General features: G+C 44.4%; 1 protein-coding gene across 1 annotated transcript; it reads left to right on the plus strand.

Moving 5' to 3' along the window:
* Nucleotides 1-8,750: 8,750 nt before the first annotated feature.
* CIMIP4 (ciliary microtubule inner protein 4) lies at nt 8,751-21,307 on the plus strand. The gene is made up of 5 exons (XM_069968864.1): nt 8,751-8,914; nt 12,079-12,326; nt 12,409-12,553; nt 14,963-15,082; nt 20,976-21,307. The coding sequence occupies exons 1-5, from the start codon at nt 8,887-8,889 to the stop codon at nt 21,242-21,244; spliced, it is 810 nt and encodes a 269-aa protein (XP_069824965.1). The 5' UTR covers nt 8,751-8,886; the 3' UTR covers nt 21,245-21,307.
* Nucleotides 21,308-22,406: the final 1,099 nt, after the last annotated feature.

Raw genomic sequence — 22,406 nt, forward strand, 5'->3', positions numbered from 1 at the left:
GCTGAATGTCCTGCAGGAAGTGGTGTATTCTTTCCAGTCTGACACAGTGCTCTTTCCTGCCACCTCTGTCCATGACAGGAACTGTCCAGAGCAGTAGCAAATCCCCATAGAAAACCTCTCATGCTCTCCAGACTGGAAAGAATACACCACTTCCTGTAGGGCATACAGCAGCTGATAATTATCGTAAGATTTGAGATTTTTTAAAAGAAGTAACTTACAAATCTCTGGCACTTTCTGGCACCAGTTAATTTGAAATAATTATTATTTTTTTCTGTGAAGTACCCCTTTAACATCATATATGTATATACTGCTGTTTTGGAGTTGCTCAGATCATTACGCTTGCTAATTTTAAATGCTTCCAATACTTCAATAAGGAATTGCCTGTTAACCTGCTGCCTTATATGTCCCACCCTCTTACATGCTACATCCACCACAGTCACAAGGTAACCAGCCTTATTTTCTCTATCTAGCAGTGGTTTCAGTCATCAGAAATGGACCTAACAGGCCAGTCCCAGTGCAGATGTCTTATGACTCCTGAGCCAATATCAATAATATCAATATTATATATATTCAGTTAGAATTCCCTAGAACTTCCTAGAAAAATCAGAAGTAACCCCATATCGTGTGTGCCCTGGACTGCACCTGATGGATGTATTAAAGGGAAACTCCAGGTAGAGGTTAAAAAAAAATGAAACTTCTGCAGAAGCATAACGCATTACCTACCTGTCTATCCCAGTTTTGAAACTACCAAAAATCCATTTGTTTCAGGTTTTTTTTGCTCTGTATTGTGTTTCTGTCTTTCCTGATTTAGCATTTCCCAGAATACAATGCTTTCCCTCAGTTGACCATCACAGCCCCCACCCATCCCAATCAGTAAAATTAGTGCAGCAGCTGCTTCTGGCTGGTCAGAGATGGTGAATCACTCAGGGGATTCGGGGATCCAGCCAAGCCTCCTGTGAGATCACGCCCTGCCCCCTGTCTGCATCATCAGCTGTGCTCAGCAAACACATACAATGTGAGACAGAGGCATGGAAGATTTGTCTCCTAAGGGGGGGATAGCAGAAGGAGCAGGAGACAATGTGAATTGGCACAGAGGCCATTTTTTTCACTTCCTGGATTTCTATCATCTACCAGTGTGGCAGAACTGTACAGGTACAGTAATACATTATATAGACACATCTATATAACTTTTAATGTACTTTTAATAGAAAACAAGTTTTTCTTATCCGGAGTTCCCCTTTAACTAAGATCTGAGAGGATTACAATGTTGAGTGTTTGGTAACCACCTTCTCCTTTTGGGAGCCAACCTTCAGTCATCTTTCACGTCAATTCAGGAATAGCTCAGGAACTACTCATCTGACTATACTGACTCTATGGTGTGTTAGGCTAGATGGCGAGGTGTTAATGTCATGACACTAGTGCTTGTCCAGCACACAGGTATGATGTTGGTACCTGCTTGTTTTGTGTGGCTAGATGTGGTCGGTAACCTGCCGGGTTCTTGCGGGTCCCTTGGGCTCTTGTCATGGTAGTCCTGAGTGGAGGCATGAGGAAGGAGGAGCCTATCCTCTGAAACGTCCGCAGGACACCAGGTGGACGCGTGGGTGAATGTAGCAGCCTGTAAGCTATTGTGTACCAGCACCTTGGAATAAGAACATCTTATGCATGGACTTATGGTCATAGTTCGTGGATTTCTGGAGGACTGCGGTCTGGAGGTGTACAGGTACAGGTGTAAAAACACTAGGTTTTGTTTCTTGCTAAACTACAATTCCCATCATGCCTGCGCAGCCAAAGCACTAATGGTAATTGCAGTTCTGCAACAGTTTGAGGGCTGGAGGTTCCCATCACTGTCATAGTACCCACAGTGCAATTAAAAAAGATCTATATCCAGAGGTGTCCATAGCCTTAGATATTATTATTGTATATTTGGCTATAATGAGAAATCAATGTGATTAATAATGTTTTTTATAGAGTTCTCTGCATGGTTATGAATCGTCACAGTGATGTAAATGGTACCAGGGCTCTAAAGATAAAAAATGTCTTCAGCCCAAGTGTTGGATCATTGCCGGATGACTCAGGTTGTTCTGGCTGCAGTGTCACCGATGAGTTGTAGCAGTACAAATGGAAAAGGTACTATATGATGATACTGTACTATATGATGGATACGGCACAATACGTTGGATACGGTACTATACGTTGGATATGGTACTGTTAGGAACGGCAAGGGAAAACACAGACGTGCAGTCCCTAATGCTAAACGCGCCCCAAATGTCCCTACCTACTTGCCGCATCCTGCCCTGGGTGGCAGTGGGCAACTGGGCGGCGTTCCCTGTACTGCGGCAAGTGTTTCCCCAAAAGCAAGAAGACAATACAAAGCACAAAAAGGGGTGGTCAGCGGTCTGAGTCGGCAACGCACGGGAAGCAAAGGTACCAAAATGGTATCCGGAAGAGTAGTCGAGGTCACAAAATCCAAAGGTCAAAATACACAGGATAGTCAGGTCACAAATGCTAGATCAAGGAGGGACTAGGCTCTATCACAGGCAAAGAACTTGAGGCAAGTGAAAGTACTCATAGGACTAGAAGTCTCATCCCAGCCCAGATACTAACAGCTAACTGGGAGATTCAGTTGTCAGTCAAATCACTGTGATCACAAACACCTAGGGGTTCATTTATCAAACTAATTGTGCCTGTTTTTAGTCTAATATATCTAGTTTGCGCTCAAAATAAATCTAATAGGAATTTTTTACACAAGACTATCCAAATTAGATGCGACTTTTTAAATTAGATTTTTTGTTGTTAATTAAATTGAAAGTGCGCCAGAATTCTTTTTTAGCTAAATTTATTAACTGCGCAATTTTTTAAAAAGTCGCATATATTGGCGCATCGCTATGTCTGCTTCAAACCAGGTGAATTTATTAGACTAATTAAAAGACCATTATTTTTAAGTCACATTTACTATGCTATTAGACAATTTACATAAATTTGACTAAACACATTAGATTGGAAATTATACCAAAACATCTTTGACAAAATCGTGTTTTTAGATTTGTTAGTAAATATCCCCCCTAGTGCTGATCAGCAGGTGGAGTGCAACACTGGACACTGCTACAACCTGCAGGAGCAGCAGAGCTGAGCAGAAACATAAGGAGTATTCTGGCTGCTATGGACGCCGAGCCGAACGCATGGCCCGAGTCCTAACAGGTACTATACGATGGATACGGTACTATACGATGGATACAGTACTATACCATGGATACGGTACTATACAATGGATACGGTACTATACGATGCATACGGTACTATACAATGGATAAGGTACTATACGATGGATACGATACTATACAATGGATACGGTACTATACGATGGATACGGTACTATATGATGGCTCCTTTCAGGGACAGATCCTCTATGTAGGAAATTAATGAAGCAGATTTACCAATGTATACATGTGGGCAGGATGCAATATTTAGGTATCTCCAATACATATCATGTGAACAATTTTTTCAGATTTAACCCCCCCACCCCACCCCAAAAAAAAAACCATATTTATTAACCCATTCATGACCAGGACTATTTAGGGTCCAAATATATATATATATAATTTTTTTTTTATTATTTTTTTTTATGTTTTATGCTAGGATTTAAAGAGGGTTTGAGTCTCTCAGGCTCTTTTAAAGCTCCCAATATCACCCTGGTTAATTGTTCAGTTTCCTATTAGAAGTTTTGCTGCTACATAAACCAGTCACATGACCTGTAGAGCAGTCTTTCTCCCCCATACTAGGTGATCATGTGATCTGTCATTATGCTGGCCCCAATGTACGTGATGTCACTGCCCACAGCCCTCTTACATTCTTGACTCTGGTCTGTAGCCTCACTCTTCCATGTCTCCTTAGGCTTCCTTAGAACAATGCAGGAAACAATAATGCGGCTTCCTATACTGCACTTGTGTCACACTGAAGACTCCCCCCTGCAGCCCTCTGTATAACAGAGCATACTGCCACAGTACCATCATGGTAGTACCCTTCTTTTACTGCGATTTAGTGGCTCTTGTAGAGCGAGAAGTGATAGTAGCCATCGTTTGCTCTGTAGAGACTGCTGCACACAGCAATACAGCTGTCCGGCTTCCTCCGGTGGATTGTATATTCAAATAAGGGGGGGGGGCCTTGCACTGTATCAGTAGTAGTGCTTTGTGTGCTGGATCAGAGTGGGGGAGAAGGGGCCTGGACATTCCCGCAGTTCCGCATGTTCTAGAATACACTGACGTTGAGACACGTGATGGTGTCTCTGCGGTGTTTTGGTTGATCTCCCTGAGGTCAACCAGCGTCCTTTTGCATGCACATACTAGTCATTGCTCCCACTAGCCAGAAACCTACTCCACACTGATGAGGGGCAAAAACCCCGAAACAGCTGTCTGTGGATGGATACCTTGCTGAGGTGGTTTCCTTGACTGGAGAACAGTTTGGCTTGGTTGTTCCTTCTCGGAGGGAAGATCTGGCTAGTTCACTGACGTCGAGACATGTGATGGTGTCTCTGCAGTGTTCTTTTGCATATTCGATTTCCCAGGGGGCAATGTTCTAGAATACACTGACGTTGAGACACGTGATGGTGTCTCTGCGGTGTTTTGGTTGATCTCCCTGAGGTCAACCAGCGTCCTTTTGCATGCACATACTAGTCATTGCTCCCACTAGCCAGAAACCTACTCCACACTGATGAGGGGCAAAAACCCCGAAACAGCTGTCTGTGGATGGATACCTTGCTGAGGTGGTTTCCTTGACTGGAGAACGCTTTGGCTTGGTTGTTCCTTCCCGGAGGGAAGGTCTGGCTAGTTCACTGACGTCGAGACATGTGATGGTGTCTCTGCAGTGTTCTTTTGCATATTCGATTTCCCAGGGGGCAATGTTCTAGAATACACTGACGTTGAGACACGTGATGGTGTCTCTGCGGTGTTTTGGTTGATCTCCCTGAGGTCAACCAGCGTCCTTTTGCATGCACATACTAGTCATTGCTCCCACTAGCCAGAAACCTACTCCACACTGATGAGGGGCAAAAACCCCGAAACAGCTGTCTGTGGATGGATACCTTGCTGAGGTGGTTTCCTTGACTGGAGAACGCTTTGGCTTGGTTGTTCCTTCCCGGAGGGAAGGTCTGGCTAGTTCACTGACGTCGAGACATGTGATGGTGTCTCTGCAGTGTTCTTTTGCATATTCGATTTCCCAGGGGGCAATGTTCTAGAATACACTGACGTTGAGACACGTGATGGTGTCTCTGCGGTGTTTTGGTTGATCTCCCTGAGGTCAACCAGCGTCCTTATGCATGCACATACTAGTCATTGCTCCCACTAGCCAGAAACCTACTCCACACTGATGAGGGGCAAAAACCCCGAAACAGCTGTCTGTGGATGGATACCTTGCTGAGGTGGTTTCCTTGACTGGAGAACGCTTTGGCTTGGTTGTTCCTTCCCGGAGGGAAGGTCTGGCTAGTTCACTGACGTCGAGACATGTGATGGTGTCTCTGCAGTGTTCTTTTGCATATTCGATTTCCCAGGGGGCAATGTTCTAGAATACACTGACGTTGAGACACGTGATGGTGTCTCTGCGGTGTTTTGGTTGATCTCCCTGAGGTCAACCAGCGTCCTTTTGCATGCACATACTAGTCATTGCTCCCACTAGCCAGAAACCTACTCCACACTGATGAGGGGCAAAAACCCCGAAACAGCTGTCTGTGGATGGATACCTTGCTGAGGTGGTTTCCTTGACTGGAGAACGCTTTGGCTTGGTTGTTCCTTCCCGGAGGGAAGGTCTGGCTAGTTCACTGACGTCGAGACATGTGATGGTGTCTCTGCAGTGTTCTTTTGCATATTCGATTTCCCAGGGGGCAATGTTCTAGAATACACTGACGTTGAGACACGTGATGGTGTCTCTGCGGTGTTTTGGTTGATCTCCCTGAGGTCAACCAGCGTCCTTTTGCATGCACATACTAGTCATTGCTCCCACTAGCCAGAAACCTACTCCACACTGATGAGGGGCAAAAACCCCGAAACAGCTGTCTGTGGATGGATACCTTGCTGAGATGGTTTCCTTGACTGGAGAACGCTTTGGCTTGGTTGTTCCTTCCCGGAGGGAAGGTCTGGCTAGTTCACTGACGTCGAGACATGTGATGGTGTCTCTGCAGTGTTCTTTTGCATATTCGATTTCCCAGGGGGCAATGTTCTAGAATACACTGACGTTGAGACACGTGATGGTGTCTCTGCGGTGTTTTGGTTGATCTCCCTGAGGTCAACCAGCGTCCTTTTGCATGCACATACTAGTCATTGCTCCCACTAGCCAGAAACCTACTCCACACTGATGAGGGGCAAAAACCCCGAAACAGCTGTCTGTGGATGGATACCTTGCTGAGGTGGTTTCCTTGACTGGAGAACGCTATGGCTTGGTTGTTCCTTCCCGGAGGGAAGGTCTGGCTAGTTCACTGACGTGGAGACATGTGATGGTGTCTCTGCAGTGTTCTTTTGCATATTCGATTTCCCAGGGGGCAATGTTCTAGAATACACTGACGTTGAGACACGTGATGGTGTCTCTGCGGTGTTTTGGTTGATCTCCCTGAGGTCAACCAGCGTCCTTTTGCATGCACATACTAGTCATTGCTCCCACTAGCCAGAAACCTACTCCACACTGATGAGGGGCAAAAACCCCGAAACAGCTGTCTGTGGATGGATACCTTGCTGAGGTGGTTTCCTTGACTGGAGAACGCTTTGGCTTGGTTGTTCCTTCCCGGAGGGAAGGTCTGGCTAGTTCACTGACGTCGAGACATGTGATGGTGTCTCTGCAGTGTTCTTTTGCATATTCGATTTCCCAGGGGGCAATGTTCTAGAATACACTGACGTTGAGACACGTGATGGTGTCTCTGCGGTGTTTTGGTTGATCTCCCTGAGGTCAACCAGCGTCCTTTTGCATGCACATACTAGTCATTGCTCCCACTAGCCAGAAACCTACTCCACACTGATGAGGGGCAAAAACCCCGAAACAGCTGTCTGTGGATGGATACCTTGCTGAGGTGGTTTCCTTGACTGGAGAACGCTTTGGCTTGGTTGTTCCTTCCCGGAGGGAAGGTCTGGCTAGTTCACTGACGTCGAGACATGTGATGGTGTCTCTGCAGTGTTATTTTGCATATTCGATTTCCCAGGGGGCAATGTTCTAGAATACACTGACGTTGAGACACGTGATGGTGTCTCTGCGGTGTTTTGGTTGATCTCCCTGAGGTCAACCAGCGTCCTTTTGCATGCACATACTAGTCATTGCTCCCACTAGCCAGAAACCTACTCCACACTGATGAGGGGCAAAAACCCCGAAACAGCTGTCTGTGGATGGATACCTTGCTGAGGTGGTTTCCTTGACTGGAGAACGCTTTGGCTTGGTTGTTCCTTCCCGGAGGGAAGGTCTGGCTAGTTCACTGACGTCGAGACATGTGATGGTGTCTCTGCAGTGTTCTTTTGCATATTCCCGCAGTTCCTGACACAAGCCAAATTATCTATTTATATATATTTATAAAATCTTTTTCAAATCACCTGGTTTTAGAAAGTTTCAGGAAGTTATACAGATTTGTAATTTACTTCTATTTAAAAATCTCAGGTCTTCCATTACTTATCAGCTGCTGTATGCCCTGCAGGAAGTGGTGTATTCTTCTCAGTCTGACACAGTGCTCTCTGCTTATATGACTCTTGAAAAAGGAACCGGTATGGTTCCGAAACGCGTTGGGTCTTTTTAATAAACTTTTATGGTTTTACAGTATTCATCTGGTCACCATTAGTTGGACCTGCGCCTGGATCCCCGTTGTTGGAGTTTGGTGGTGATTTGTGGATCAGGCAGCATGAGATCACAGGTTCTGTTTAAAGGGAATCTGTTATGTCCAAAAAAGTTTAAAGAATTTGAGTCCTAAAGACACAGATATAGAATTTGCAATTTTTATCTATGTACTCGCTTGTATGCGAATGGGGCATGCTAACGCATAGGGGGGACTACAGATTTTTCATTATACTATAATGGAGAGGACTACTAAGATCCAATGCGTTTGCAGATGTACAGCCGGTGAATGCAAATGACTAGAAAGATAAAATGACAGATTCTGAATCAGCATCTTATAAGCTCTTTAATGGTTCCTGTAGTTTAGCAGGGTTTTTGGATGCGACAGGGTCTCTTTCATTGGTGGCGTATCCAAAAAGGGTTTACAATGAGCGCTTGATGCCAGGTGGTGCCAATAAGACACACTGCCTGAGCATATAATTTCTACATATATATAGAGCATCCTTGCCCAGTATTACTTAATGCATAGCTAATCTGTATACATTTCCCCATGGCTCATTGCCCATGGAGCTATATACAGTAGCTGGATCTCCTTAATGAGAATCACTAAAGCCTGGCATGAATAGCAAAGATGTCCTTGCATTTCTACAGTCGGCAGCAATAGATCTGAACAGAAACTCCTAGAGTACAAAAAAACATATAACTATTAGATTCACATGTATTTGTAAACCTACCGGGATGCAAGTACAGCCTGGATGGGTTTTTTTTCCTCTTAAATTTCTGACGTTTGCAAAATAACTGATAAAGAAAATAGTTACTTTTATTAAAAGCGGCTTAACTTTTAATAAACTTTGGGTCGCAATTCCCAGAACAATCTGCTGGAGGAGGATGAAGGGTTGATAAATGACTGTGCTCTTTCCTGCTATGAGGCAGCGCCATCTAGAGGTCACTGGGAGAATTGCAGGAACAGACATTCCAGCCTTTCCTTCTCTTTGCCATAACAACAATAACAATATGGTTTCTTAGCAACTGGCGTAAAGGGTGAACGAAAATGAGCCTTGTGTGATTCATTTCTCTGCTGAATGTCTTCAGATGACTTCCATGGAGGGTAGAAGCTCAGGTGAGAGAAGCCGCTGAATGACACTGACCCTTTCCCCTAGTCTTTATAGCTAACCCTATGTGTGATCACTAAATGGAATCGGTAATACTACTTGTACCATGCACTAACATTTAGGAGAATTCCCGTAAATTGTGTGCGGTAACCCAGGGCAGCCAGGGGGTGTTAGCTAGGGTACGTGGGCCTGAGTGGTAAATACCCTTCCTGGGTCCCAGACGCATACCCATTATAAGTTGGTGTAGGTCCAGGCACTGTGTGAAGAACTACAGAGCCCAGCAGTTTCATTAACCAGGTGCAACTTTTACTGTAGAAAAACTTCTTAAAGGGGCAGATCACAGCATTTTCGGTAAAGGTGCAGAATACAGTGGTTTGAGGCTACTGATTGAGATCCCTTGTAGTGAGCTGGGTGCTTGGAGTACTCTTGGATAAATCACTGCTTAAGGCAGGTATACTGTAGAGAAGACTTGGGATAAATCACTGCTTAGAGCAGGTAGACTGGAGAATAGATTTTGAAAACATGTCACTGCCTTCCCAGCAGGTACACCAACACAGTCTCTCAATACCTGAAGATACTTGAATTAGGCTTGGACTTACTGGCTTAGACGACAGTGGGATACTTGCAGGGAGGGGGAACCTATCTGTGGGGACCCTTCGCTTAGTAGTAGTACTCCACCGTGTGATGTTATGACTTTTGGTTGTGACAGCTCAGCCAGAGGTGTTAGTGTCGTGACGCCAGTGCTAGTCTAGCACACAGGTATGATGGTGGTACCTGCTTTATGTTGTGGCTGGCTGTAATCCCCAAATGGTCGGTGACCTGCCGGGTTGTAGTGGGTCCCTTGGGCTCTTGGCCCACCCGGACTATCAGTACTGCCACCCACAGAAAGGGGAAAAATAACCCAAGGTGTGCAGCTAGTGTATATAGGTGCTGGTGCTTTTAAAGGATGATGGAGTCCCAATGATATAAAAAATAGAACAGCTTTACTGTGCAGTCTTTCAGTAGTACAAAACACTTATCTTCAGTAGTACAAAACACGGTTATCTGGGTGAAGCTAAGTTCCCGGGGTTGTCCCAGTCAGCTGAACTGCGACATAGGATAAGTAGACCTTCCTTGGTAGCTTTGACCTATCCAGGCTAGTTCCTCTTGTATCTCAGGATACTGCCCTGCACTTTTTAGATGTGTTCACGGTGTGGGCTAGTATGTTTCTACCCTCTTTTCCCTTAAGGTGCTTATCACTGCATAGTAGATATAGTAGAAATATTGGAAGAACTGGTTGTCTCTAACTGCCTCAGTACACTTGGGTGTCTTAGACTAGACTGCCCTCTTGGTCCCGGACAAGGATCCTGGCGCAAGCCAGGCCCTAGCTTGGCCACAGCAGAGACACTTGCTCTGTGTGTCTTGCTCCCACGAGAATCTGGCAAGAACTGACTGAACTTCCTCCACCAAGTAAGCAACTTCCTACAGGGGCTAAGTAATCTACCCTGTGAGTGGTCAAGACAAGTGTGTGCACAAGAAAGAAAGAAAGAAAGAGATAGGTTAGAAGTAAAGAGCACCTCCTATAGGTCAATAAGAGCACATGGTACCCATAAAACAGTAACCCTTTACTGTCCTCAGCTATGCAAGACATAGAGATACAAAATACTGACATCTAGTGGTGAAACTTTAAAAATACCTTCATCACCACAGAAGCTTTTTTGAGGGGTGCAAAGGAGGGATAAAAAAAAAACACCCATGGTGGGACACCACATATCCACGCCCTTGGGTTCTCAGCTGTGGGGACTTAGACAAAGAAATACCTGCACCCGCAGCTTTGAAGATCTGCTTATGGTTGTCCGTGGGCACTGACTGACACAGATCCAAGAACACATGCCCCACCTAGTGGGTAAAGCTAACCATTAGGGAGACCCCTAACTTCTCACTTTTGGCTCCTTTCTCAGTTATCAGGGCTCTGGAAGAAGATAGTCCCCAAGCATGGATGAAGTATTTTCCCCTGTCTCTAGTAGCCTCACCAGAGCTTTCACTAGCCTAGCATGGCTAGTGCTGGAAATCTGTTGATGAACTACTCAGGAAAGACATAGGCCCCACGTGTGGGTCTTGGCCTCCAGGCCAGGTCCTGGCAAAGTCTCTCAGTAGGGGCACTCTCTCTTGCTCTTTCACTAAACTCTCACTGGACTAGACCGAACTGCCCCAAACTTGCTTTACCTCGGAATATATATCAGTCAGGGAGCTATCTGATTGGGGGAAAACACATCAGGAGACACTGAATCACACCTTTAATAGACTTGAGGTCTATTCCTGTGAGGTACCCAGCTCAGGGATTTGCGTGACATAGGTCACATACACAGTTAACCCTTGATACTCTTTACTTTAGCTGTAGGATATAGAATATAGAGAAACATCTAGTGCTGAAAGTGCAGACCACAACCTTCAGCCTAGAGCATACACACTTGATAATACAGACATACAAAGAAGTGGCACACTCGCTCTAGGACAGCTCGGTCCAAAGAGCCTCGTTGGCAGCAAGGCAGCAAGTTTAAAGGATCATCCTGCTTCTCTTAGTCCAATTATGTGTAACCACTTGAAGTTTGTCAACTGGGAAAATTGTCTTCAAATGTCTTATCGTCAATAAACTCTTACCAGAAGGTACACTACCCAATAATAGTCTCTGAGAGAACTGCATGTCGAACTTTGCAGCAATCCAACATTTCTATGAGTGCATTCTCTTTTGTCAGTGATTGTATGTAGCCTAAGTGTGATAGATGTCTCTGTCACAGGGGAGTTTTACTGATAGTAAAATTGCATACAAATTACAAAGGAAATGATCACAGTGTGTTAGCGATGACTCCCTGTCCTCTCCACCAGGCCCCATCCAATGTAGGTTGCAAAACTTCCCATCCCCCAGTGTATTGCGTGAAAGTCGTAGGAACACATGTACGATCCATTAAACTCCAGTCATCTCTGTACAGAAGAGCATTTTATTATTCAAGACATGTTTATCGATGTCAAGAACGTTGCATCACTTACCGGAGAATGGAAAATGTTCTGCAGCTGTGTGTGTCATTATTCAAGACACGACTTCTAGATCTAGATTTCATAGGAATCTTGGTGGACTCCATCTTCCATCACTGTATTATATAATCCATAGTCTCCTCTTATCCTTTGCTTTCAGTTGTCAAGTGCCATCCATCTTTACCTACCCCAAGATCCGTACCCTCTTATACAGTGCATCGTAAAACTGAGAAGCATCAAATGAGCTTAGAAGAACCATACAACGCACCTCCATTTGTTAGAAGCAGCCAAAGTGGACATTTAAACAGAAGTACCAGAAAACAGGAAGATACCAGGGACCTCTTACCGGCTAATATTAGACATAAGTATGGCAGCTCCGTGGTTGACCAGCTTATTTCTCCGCAGCAGGTGAGGTTCACGGTGGAGACTTTTTTTTTCAAGTTTCATTCCATAACTTGTTCCTTGAAGCTTTTCTTCTTGACCCACATAGGTGAGAAGATGCTTGAGAGAAGAGGAGAGAACACAGTACCACCAAGGATATCGTTTACCCCGTATGAACTCCTGTTTCCTGGAGGACTATCCACACAAGCTCTATTATGAACTGGGATATTGCCTCCGTAGTAATCTATTCCCAGGTCCTGCTCATTCTCCTATAACCTACTTTTATTAAACTTTCTCTACTCTTTGGGTTTCTTGTAAAAAAAGAATCTTATTCTGGATTGATTTTATAATTTTTGTTTGTACAAAGTATTCTCAAGATGTGTTTGCAAAAACTGTCAAAAATCATTCCTTAAAGGAGTTGTTTTATTTAGGCCACCCTACCTTTGTGGATGTGGATGTGGATATTAAAACTAGAGCTGGGCGATATGGCTAAAAGAGAAAATCTCGATTTTTATTACGTTAGGGACGATTCTCGATTTAAATCTTGATTATTATTATCATTTTTTGCAAAATAAACAGAATATTTTTCTACTTGCAGGCAGCCCCTCCCCATGTAGGTGATTCCCCTGTACTAAGCCCTCCCTAGGCAATCTCCATTTAGTAAGTACCACTTGTAGGCAATCTCCCTGTAGGTAAACCCTATCCCCTGTAGGTAATCCCCCTGTACATAATCTCCACTCTTTAGGCAAGCCCCCTCTCCCATAGGCAATCCCCCCTGTACATAATCCCCACTCTTTAGGCAAGCCCCCTCTCCCATAGGCAATCCCCCCTGTACATAATCCCCACTCTTTAGGCAATGTCCCCTGTGGGTAACCCCCCCCCCCATTGGCAATCCCCCTGTAGTAAACACCCTCCCCTGTAGGTAATCTTCCCTCTGTAGGCAATCCCCCTCTGTACTAAGAACCTTCCCATGTAGTTTATCCACTCACTATGCATCTCCCCCTTTTGTACAAAAAAAAAAAAATAACAAACACACATATTCACCTGGCTCCAGCACAGTTTCCCAGTATTACCTCTTATCTTTCAAGCCCTGCAAGTGCACGAATGAGAACACTTGTGTGCAGGGGAGCTGGTGGAGAGAGTGACCTCTTATGGCCAGAGGCAGGATGCTGCCTGCAGCCACAAGAGTGTCTGGCAGGGCGGGGAGCCATAAGCTTCTTGGTCTGTCAGTGCACTGTAGTTAGATGCATAGGCGCAGTACCTGTCGGGGGGGACCGCACTTGCCAGCATGTCTCTCATAGTGTCTTGGTCTCTAATGCTTTCTGTGCCGCAGTTTGTAAGTGACACAAAGAAAATAAGCTCTGCATCACTTACATACTGCAGCACAGAAAGGGTTAAAGACCAAAAACAGGACATTTATGCCTTTCTGACTCCTCTGCTCAGAACCCACCCTGAATCCCTCACTTTTTTCAACTTGCAGGCAGACCCAGAATGGAGGTCATAGGTTATCAGTGCTGGAGCTGATACGGCATAAATCTCCTGTTTTCAGGTTTCTGTGCTGCGGCAGGAAACAGGTTCTATGGTAAGTCTATGGAGCCCGCTCAGCATTGTACTTCTCAAGGCTCCATCTCTTTCCAGACTCAGACTAATCAAAAGTTTTGACATGTCTGTGTGATATGTTAAAAGTTTTTTTTTAAAGTGACAGTAATGCTTTAACTTATTGGGAGAAATTTATCAAACATGGTGTAAAGTGAAACTGTCTCAGTTGCCCCTAGCAACCAATCAGATTCCACCTTTCATTCCTCACAGACTCTTTGGAAAATGAAAGGTGGAATCTGATTGGTTGCTAGGGGCAACTGGGCTAGTTTCACTTTACACCATGTTGGATAAATCTCCCCAATAGTGTTAAAGCTTAAGGGTACAAACCCACTTGACGTATTTGCTGCGTGAATCGGTCTTAAAAATAAGCAGGCAAAACGCAGGTTGGCTTTATACGATTGTTCTGCGTTAAAATACGCAATTGCGTATTTTTGAAGCGTGAAGCTTGTTGTTAGCAAAGCATCAGTTGTTAACAACCTGTGCGAAAAACGCATGTAGCTTCACGCTTCAAAAATACGCAATTGCGTATTTTAACGCAGAACAATTGTATAAAGCCAACCTGCGTTTTGCCTGCTTATTTTTAAGACTGATTCACGCAGCAAATACGTCAAGTGGGTTTGTACCCTAAAGGGGTTTTTCCAATCCGTGGTGGAGAGTGAATATTTTTTTGCTCAGAGCTCCTGGACTCCAGTGTAATCTCTGCAGCCTACCATGTGCCATTTTTAATACTACAGGGGCCAAGACCCAGGTGGGACAATATCAGCGGCAGTCTCCTTTAAACAACATACTGTGTCCAATAGCAGATGACACAACACTGATGCCTATTATGAGTTATTGCTTTCCATTACTCAGTTGTCACTTTTTTATTTTGCAGTGTTATTTATTTACTCGGGCAGTGTATGAGAAGCTGCCACATGTCAGCCACCATATGAAAAGTTGTCTCTTGCGTGACTCGTACTCTCTGATATTCTACATCACTTTCTCTTCTGACTTTCCATCTTGCTCACTATCAGTTCTCCGATCCTGTAATATATGGAGTCTTACAGCTCTTACACCTCTTGCAGGGGCTCCAATAAAACAGAACAGCTTGGTGCGCGATTCCTATACAGCTGAAGTCAATGAAAGAGGAAGGTTGGAAAAACGCAATACTCCTCATTGGTATGGAAGGAAGACTGATGATTTAGGTAACTATAATTTTATCTTGTGGTATGGCTTGAAGGTCCCAACACCCAATGAAAAATCTGTACTAGTGTGGTAGCTGTTTCATACTCGGCCAATGATGTGTTGTTATTTGTGACTCCAGTACTATAGTAGTACACAGGTTTGATGTTGGTACTTGTTTTGGCCGGTACGTTGTGCCCAAATGGTCGCTAATCTCTGGGAGTGTTGCGGGTCCCTTGAGCACTTGTCATGGCAACCTGGAGTGGTAGTAGACCCACCGGGGATGTCAGTATCGCCAACCACAGAGAAGGGGAAAACCAAGGTGAACAGTACACTCAATACAGGTAGTGCAAATCCTGACAAAGGTGGCTGCTCACAGTAGAATTAGACCAGTGCTTTTAGAAGTAGGTGCTTGTACAAGTAAGTGCTTTGTGAAGAGGAGAAGATTTGTCAGAGGAGCCCTGCCCAATGTAGAATCTGTACTCTGCTGGAACTGAAGTGTAGATAAAGAGAAGCAAGTCATACTCGTAGTCATGTTTAGACTATAGTCTGACCGCCTTCTGCCCCCTAGTTGCGTGAAACCTGTCCTAGGAGGGTAGCACGATCCCCAGTCGTCGGTTATCTGGATGTAGCAATCTTCCAAGATTGCCCGGTCTTCCTGCACTGCGCAGTAGGATATGTTTACCTATTCTAGTACCTTTACCCTATGGGGGTCAGCTCCTCTTCTTTCAGGAGTCTGCCCTCCACATTTTAGATGGGTTCCTGGCATGGGCTAGTGTTATCCTAGGTGGCTTCTTTCCCCTAAAGTGAACTTAGCACTGCATAACCGTGATAGTTGCTTATAAAAGGAAAGTCTCTCTTGGAGCTAGCTTCTCACACATCTGTTCACACTGAAAACTAGTCTGAACTCCATCACTTCTTCCCACACGGAACTAACTCCTCCTACAGGGGCCATACCTTAACCCTCCTGTGAGTGGTGGGGCTGAGTGAAGGGGAGAGAAAGGAAGAATAGGATAGGATAGGTGGAAAGAACACCTGCGACTGGTTAGCATACAACACATGGTAGAGCACAGTTAACCCTTTTGACTCTACAGCCATGCATAAAAGACATAAGAACAGTAGTGACACCTAGTGGGGAAAATAAGGTCCTTCATCTCCCACTGGTTAACCTGCGAGAAAACTTTAGGACAGGTGCCAAGGAAAAACACCAGTGGTGGGACACCTCACTAGAGCCCCTAAATTGTCATGTGCTATTATAGTTCTGGAGCCCACCTATGTTATATAGGCATCTGGGCCTAGTTACAACTGCATCCTTTACCTCCTAATTCTCTTGTATGTGCCTCCTTTATGTTATTAGGCTCCTGTGCCTGCATGAGCCACAAGGTTATACATAATGTATATCAAGGCTTGACTCCCTTCACTTACTTTCATGTAAAGCGATTGGCTGCAACATCCTGTGCATAGTGTAGGGGATGTTATTGGGGCACATCTGTCAGGGGCTACAGACTGTGAGCGACTGCATGGTTTTTTTTTTTCCTTTTTTTTCCTCCCAGTCCTAATTTTTTTTGTCAAATTAAGAAAAGGGTTACTTTTTTTTTATTCTAGTCCAGCATGTTTGTTTAGTTCAGTGGGAAGAGGGGCATAAGCTTTTGCCTGACATCAACATGCCTGACTCTTCTTCCCCCCTACATCAGTCAGATGGTCACTCTATGTATAAAACGATCCACCAGATGGTCACTCTATGTATAAAACGATCCACCAGATGGTCACTCTATGTATAAAACGATCCACCAGATGGTCACTCTATGTATAAAACGATCCACCAGATGGTCACTCTATGTATAAAACGATCCACCAGATGGTCACTCTATGTATAAAACGATCCACCAGATGGTCACTCTATGTATAAAACGATCCACCAGATGGTCACTCTATGTATAAAACGATCCACCAGATGGTCACTCTATGTATAAAACTATCCACCAGATGGTCACTCTATGTATAAAACGATCCACCAGATGGTCACTCTATGTATAAAACGATCCAACAGATGGTCACTCTATGTATAAAACGATCCACCAGATGGTCACTCTATGTATAAAACGATCCACCAGATGGTCACTCTATGTATAAAACGATCCAACAGATGGTCACTCTATGTATAAAACGATCCAACAGATGGTCACTCTATGTATAAAACGATCCAACAGATGGTCACTCTATGTATAAAACGATCCACCAGATGGTCACTCTATGTATAAAACGATCCACCAGATGGTCACTCTATGTATAAAACGATCCACCAGATGGTCACTCTATGTATAAAACGATCCAACAGATGGTCACTCTATGTATAAAACGATCCAACAGATGGTCACTCTATGTATAAAACGATCCAACAGATGGTCACTCTATGTATAAAACGATCCAACAGATGGTCACTCTATGTTGGATGATCCACCAAAAATCATCAGGTTTAAGCATTTGATTATAGCTGACAAATTTAATGCTGCCCTAGGGAGTCCTGAAAAACAGAGACGGCCTATGGCCTATGGCTGTATCCATGTTTTCCAGGACTCCCTAGGGCTGCATCCAACTTTGCCAGCCATCTGTATTCAAATGCCAAGTGATCCGACTTGAGCATGTTAGAGTTGCGCTCATCTCATATATCGTTCGTATAAGTAGCATACAGCATAAGCATCTAACCTGTGAGCCCAGAAACCTTTTAATACCACTACAGATTTGCAGATGGAAGGGCCAGCTAGAGATTGCTGTGTCTGCAAACCAAGGATGCCCAGCAAAAAGGCAAACCCCTAGGGGTATTAGTGTGAATACATGAAGGTTCCCCCACATAGGAGCAAACACTGGATAAGCTGACTTTGGTTGTGCAAAATGAAGATGGCAATGTTGCATTGCAACAATTGTGACAATTTTTGATGGATTTTTGGTCGCGAGTCACAAGTGACTTTATCCCCACAGACCTCAATGCAAGTCACGAGCAACTGCATAATACAGCAGTGACAAAAGCCTAGTGTATCTAGACGGTGGTGCATGATGTAATTGTGTCCTCTCCTTTTCCCAGGCAGGTGGCATGAGAGGAACCTTAATTACCTGCATCTAATGAAGGCCGTAGAGCAGAGAACCAGGGAGTCCCAGAAGTGATACCTAACAATAAAGCTTGTTTTCCTCGTAATCTGACTCCTTTTTTCTTTTAATAAATGCACCAGACTTATGCTACGTTTACACGGAACGATAATTTGCCCGATCGTACGATTAACGATGTCGGAGTAACAATTTTTTTTTAATAACGATCAGCGTTTAGACGGTACGATATATCGCACGGAAATTCGTTTTGCGATCGTTTTGCGATCGCTTAAGCCTATCTCACACATTGGTTAAATTGGCGAACGACTGTTCACACGGAACGATCTGTGAATTTTTTGCGAACGATCAACGACGATTTGAGAACTTATTGAAAGATCAAAATGAACGATTTCTCGCTCGTCGTTTGATCGTTCGCTGCGTTTACACGTACGATTATCGCGCAAATTCAATTAACCATTATCATATATATCTCTTCTATTTTAATCTATTCCTTATATATATAGTATAGTAGATTTCTTTTGTCTTTAAAGGCCCCCTGTGGGACTTTGATGTCCTATTCCTTGGGTGCCACTGCCCCCACTGACTGAAAGGGCTTTGGTGCTCCACACATGAACTGTGGTAATCTGCAATACCTGGCACAGCCACTACAAACTGTATGGCACTGTTCCTGGTGAACAATGGAGAGGCATAGTCTGATTGCTGCAGTCCATTCAATCAGCTGATCCGCAGGGGTGTCTGGAGCTGCCCCCTGAATATTATGGTTACGGAAAACCCTGTTGGGTATAATTCTCAGTTTTTACCTATAGTTGGAATGATCTCCTAAACTAATCCATGATAGATAGCTAGATAGATAGATAGATAGATAGATAGATAGATAGATAGATAGATAGATAGATTCTCCCATGCCCCTGTTTCCTTCCCTACTCTCAGTACTGGCAGAGGTGTCTGGCAGCAGCTTATCACCCTCTCTTTATGGCAGTAAGTGCAGTATGTGGCCAGGGACTATAGCTGTTAAAACTTATTAATAGGGATGAGCGAACTTGCCGAATGTTCGGGTTCGTCCGGTCCCGAACACTCAGCATTTTGACTACCGGTGGCTTGAGAAGTTGGATGCAGTTAGATGTTTTCCAGGATATCCTAGGGCTGCGTCCAACTTCCCCAGGTAGCGGGAGTATAATAGCGAGCATTTAGGTTTGGACGAATGTTTGACAAGTAGGCTCATCAATATGGATGGATATTTAACCAAGAATTCATCATGTGTATGGTGCCATTTTTAATTGTTACGGGGACCATGTATAAAGAATGGAGCACAACATGTCATTATCCTGAGGATGGTAGCAGGTCGAGCCTATTATATTATTACTAAAGATGAGCAAACTCTATAAAAACATATTGGGGGAGATTTATCAAACATGGTGTAAAGTGAAACTAGCCCAGTTGCCCCTAGCAACCAATCAGATTCCACCTTTCATTTTCCAAAGAGCCTGTTAGGAATGAAAAGTGGAATCTGATTGGTTGCTAGGGGCAACTGAGCCAGTTTCACTTTACACCATGTTGGATAAATCTCCCCCATTTTACCTATTGCCAAATTTTGGCAGAAATCTTTGGAGCTGGTCACTCTTCTCCATATATATTCCGCAATCAGCAGCTGTAATAAAGTTCTCTGTGGATTTCACAAATTTAGGCAGAATATAATAGATAGTCGCAGGACGTAAGCTGCTGGGTGTTGGGTTCCACACCGGAGAGCTGAATCAGCTGATGGGATGAGTAGTGACCGGTGAAGAAGGTCATCCAGAGTCAATATTTTACTCATCAATCCTGTAGGGCCCGTCATTTATTAGACAATGAAAGAGATGCAGTGGTGGCAGACAGGCATGGAGGCAGATAAATCATACAGCACCATAGATCTCGGCTTCCACTACCTCTGTGTGTAGGGCCTTGCTAGATCTAGCATATTGAGCTTAGCCTTAGTTTTTATGCTGTATCATTAGGATTTCCTCTGGTGCAGCCAGTTTAAGCTGGTTGGTAGGATTGCTACTAGAGATGAGTGAATCAGGAGATTATTTTAGGTCTATAGTCAGTGAATCTATAAGATGTTTTCAAAATTTGTATGTCAATTTGGATTTGGAAGGGTCCTGACTGCCACAAGTTGCACTTGTAAGGGAGCAGGGACTCCTGTTAAAGGTAGGAGTCCATGCTTCTGTACAGTGCACTAAGCAGCTGGGCTGAATGCAGATGGCCTGAGTGGAAGTTGCGATGCATTCAGATTCATAACTTATTACTTATTACAGAAAAAAAATTAAAGGGTTACTCCAGAGGGGAAAAAAAGTGTTTTTAAATAAACTTGGGGCAGAAATGTATACAGATTTGTAAATTACTTCTATTTAAAAATGTCAACCCTGTCAGTACTTATCAGCTGCTGTATGTACGGCAGGAAGTGGTGTATTCTTTCCAGTCTGACACAGTGCTCTCTGCTGCTACCTCTGTCCATGTCAAGAACTGTCCAGAGCAGGTTAAGTTTTCTATGGGCATTTGCTACTGCTCTGGACAGTTCCTGACATGGACAGAGGTGGCAGTGGGGAGCACTACGAATACACCATTTCCTGCAGGACATACAGCAGCTGATAAGTACTGGATGCCTTTTCAGTTTTTTTTTTTCTTTTTAAATAGAAGTAATTTACTAATTTGTATAACCTTATAGGTAAATATGTTACCTGCAATCTTCTCTTGTTCATCATATTGTTCATATATTGTTCTCTTGATCATCATATGATCCCTACCACTAACTGCTCTTATTTTTATTATAAAAAGCCATTTGGTCTGAAATGTTAATGAAAAGAAAGACCATAGCCAAGATCCTGCAGAGCCAGCATAAGCCATCTCGTGGCTTCCCACCACCCCTCCGGACTAATGTTCCCAAAGACGTTCCTCCTCCTCCACCACCTCCACTACCACCACCAAAGAAGCCAAGAAAACAGAGGCAGCGGGCAAAGAGCGAAAAGACAGAGGTGCAGCCTGCTCCAGTCTCTGCGCCCAAAGAAGACAATGACTTTTGGGATTTCTATGATAAGCCCATTTAGTAATGCCAGATATCATGTAAGTCAATGAAGTGGACACTATATTCATGCCCTCCTACAATTGATGGGCTACTGTGTCACTGGCAGGGGAGATGCCATAAACACTCACTCCATGAATACACTGCTCTTGTGCTCAGAATACAGTATGATAAATATGACATTGAAATGCAGTGTCGGACTGACCCACCACAGGACCCGGAGAATCCTCCGGTGGGCCCCCAGCTTCAGAGCCTGCACAAACACTGACTGACATGTTGTTTCTCAATGGTTCTTCATTGGTGGGCCCCTAGGATCATTTCCTCTGGTGGGCCCCAGACACTCCAGTCCGACACTGTTGAAACGTTTGACTGTCTAAAAAGGGTTTTTTCTGTTTTGTTTTATTTTTTTTTTCCATATTAAACTGCGTTAGAAAGAACATAAAAACTTAGTACCAATATGGATATACAGATTATGCTGAAATACTAATTAAAGGACAACTCCCACAAAAAATTTTTTTTGCTCATTTAACACACATTACAAAGTTATATAACTTTGTAATGTGGTTAAATACCCGGCCTGGCCCCCTTCCCCCACTTTCGGACCCCCGACCCCCCACCCCGGAAGTTAAGGAATGTATACATTACCTATTACGATCGTCACGGTCCTCTTCTCCGGGGCGGCATCTGGTGACGACGACGTCAGAGCCGAGGGGCGGTCCGGGTCTTCTTCCTCCTCGGCGTCTTCATGCAAAGTGAATGGGGATGAAAAGGCTGCTGGTGCACATGCGCACCAGCAGCCTTTTCATTGGCTGGAGCGCATCACATGGCTTCCAGCTTGCTCAGCCCTGATTGGCTGAGCTTGCTGGAAGCCATGTGATGCGCTCCAGCCAATGAAAAGGCTGCCGGTGCGCAAGCGCACTGGCAGCCTTTTCCATCCCCTGGACCCGGAAGTTGGAGACATCGCTGGATGGCGGAAGGCGGCGACGGAGAGGCGGACGGCGGGCGAATCGAGTGGCGATCGTCACCGGAGAGATGGTGAGTATGGTGTCTGTGTTTTTTTTTTTTTTGGGGTCCCGCGGGAGTTGTCCTTTAACAAAGGGTATTCAAAGGGCATTGCTTATAATTGATCTTGAGAACAGGGTCCCGAGTCCCCCACCAGAATGGAGGCAGCAATGAATGTTTGCAGG

This window comes from Dendropsophus ebraccatus, chromosome 4 (assembly GCF_027789765.1).
Source record: "Dendropsophus ebraccatus isolate aDenEbr1 chromosome 4, aDenEbr1.pat, whole genome shotgun sequence".
Taxonomy (NCBI): Eukaryota; Metazoa; Chordata; class Amphibia; order Anura; family Hylidae; genus Dendropsophus; species Dendropsophus ebraccatus.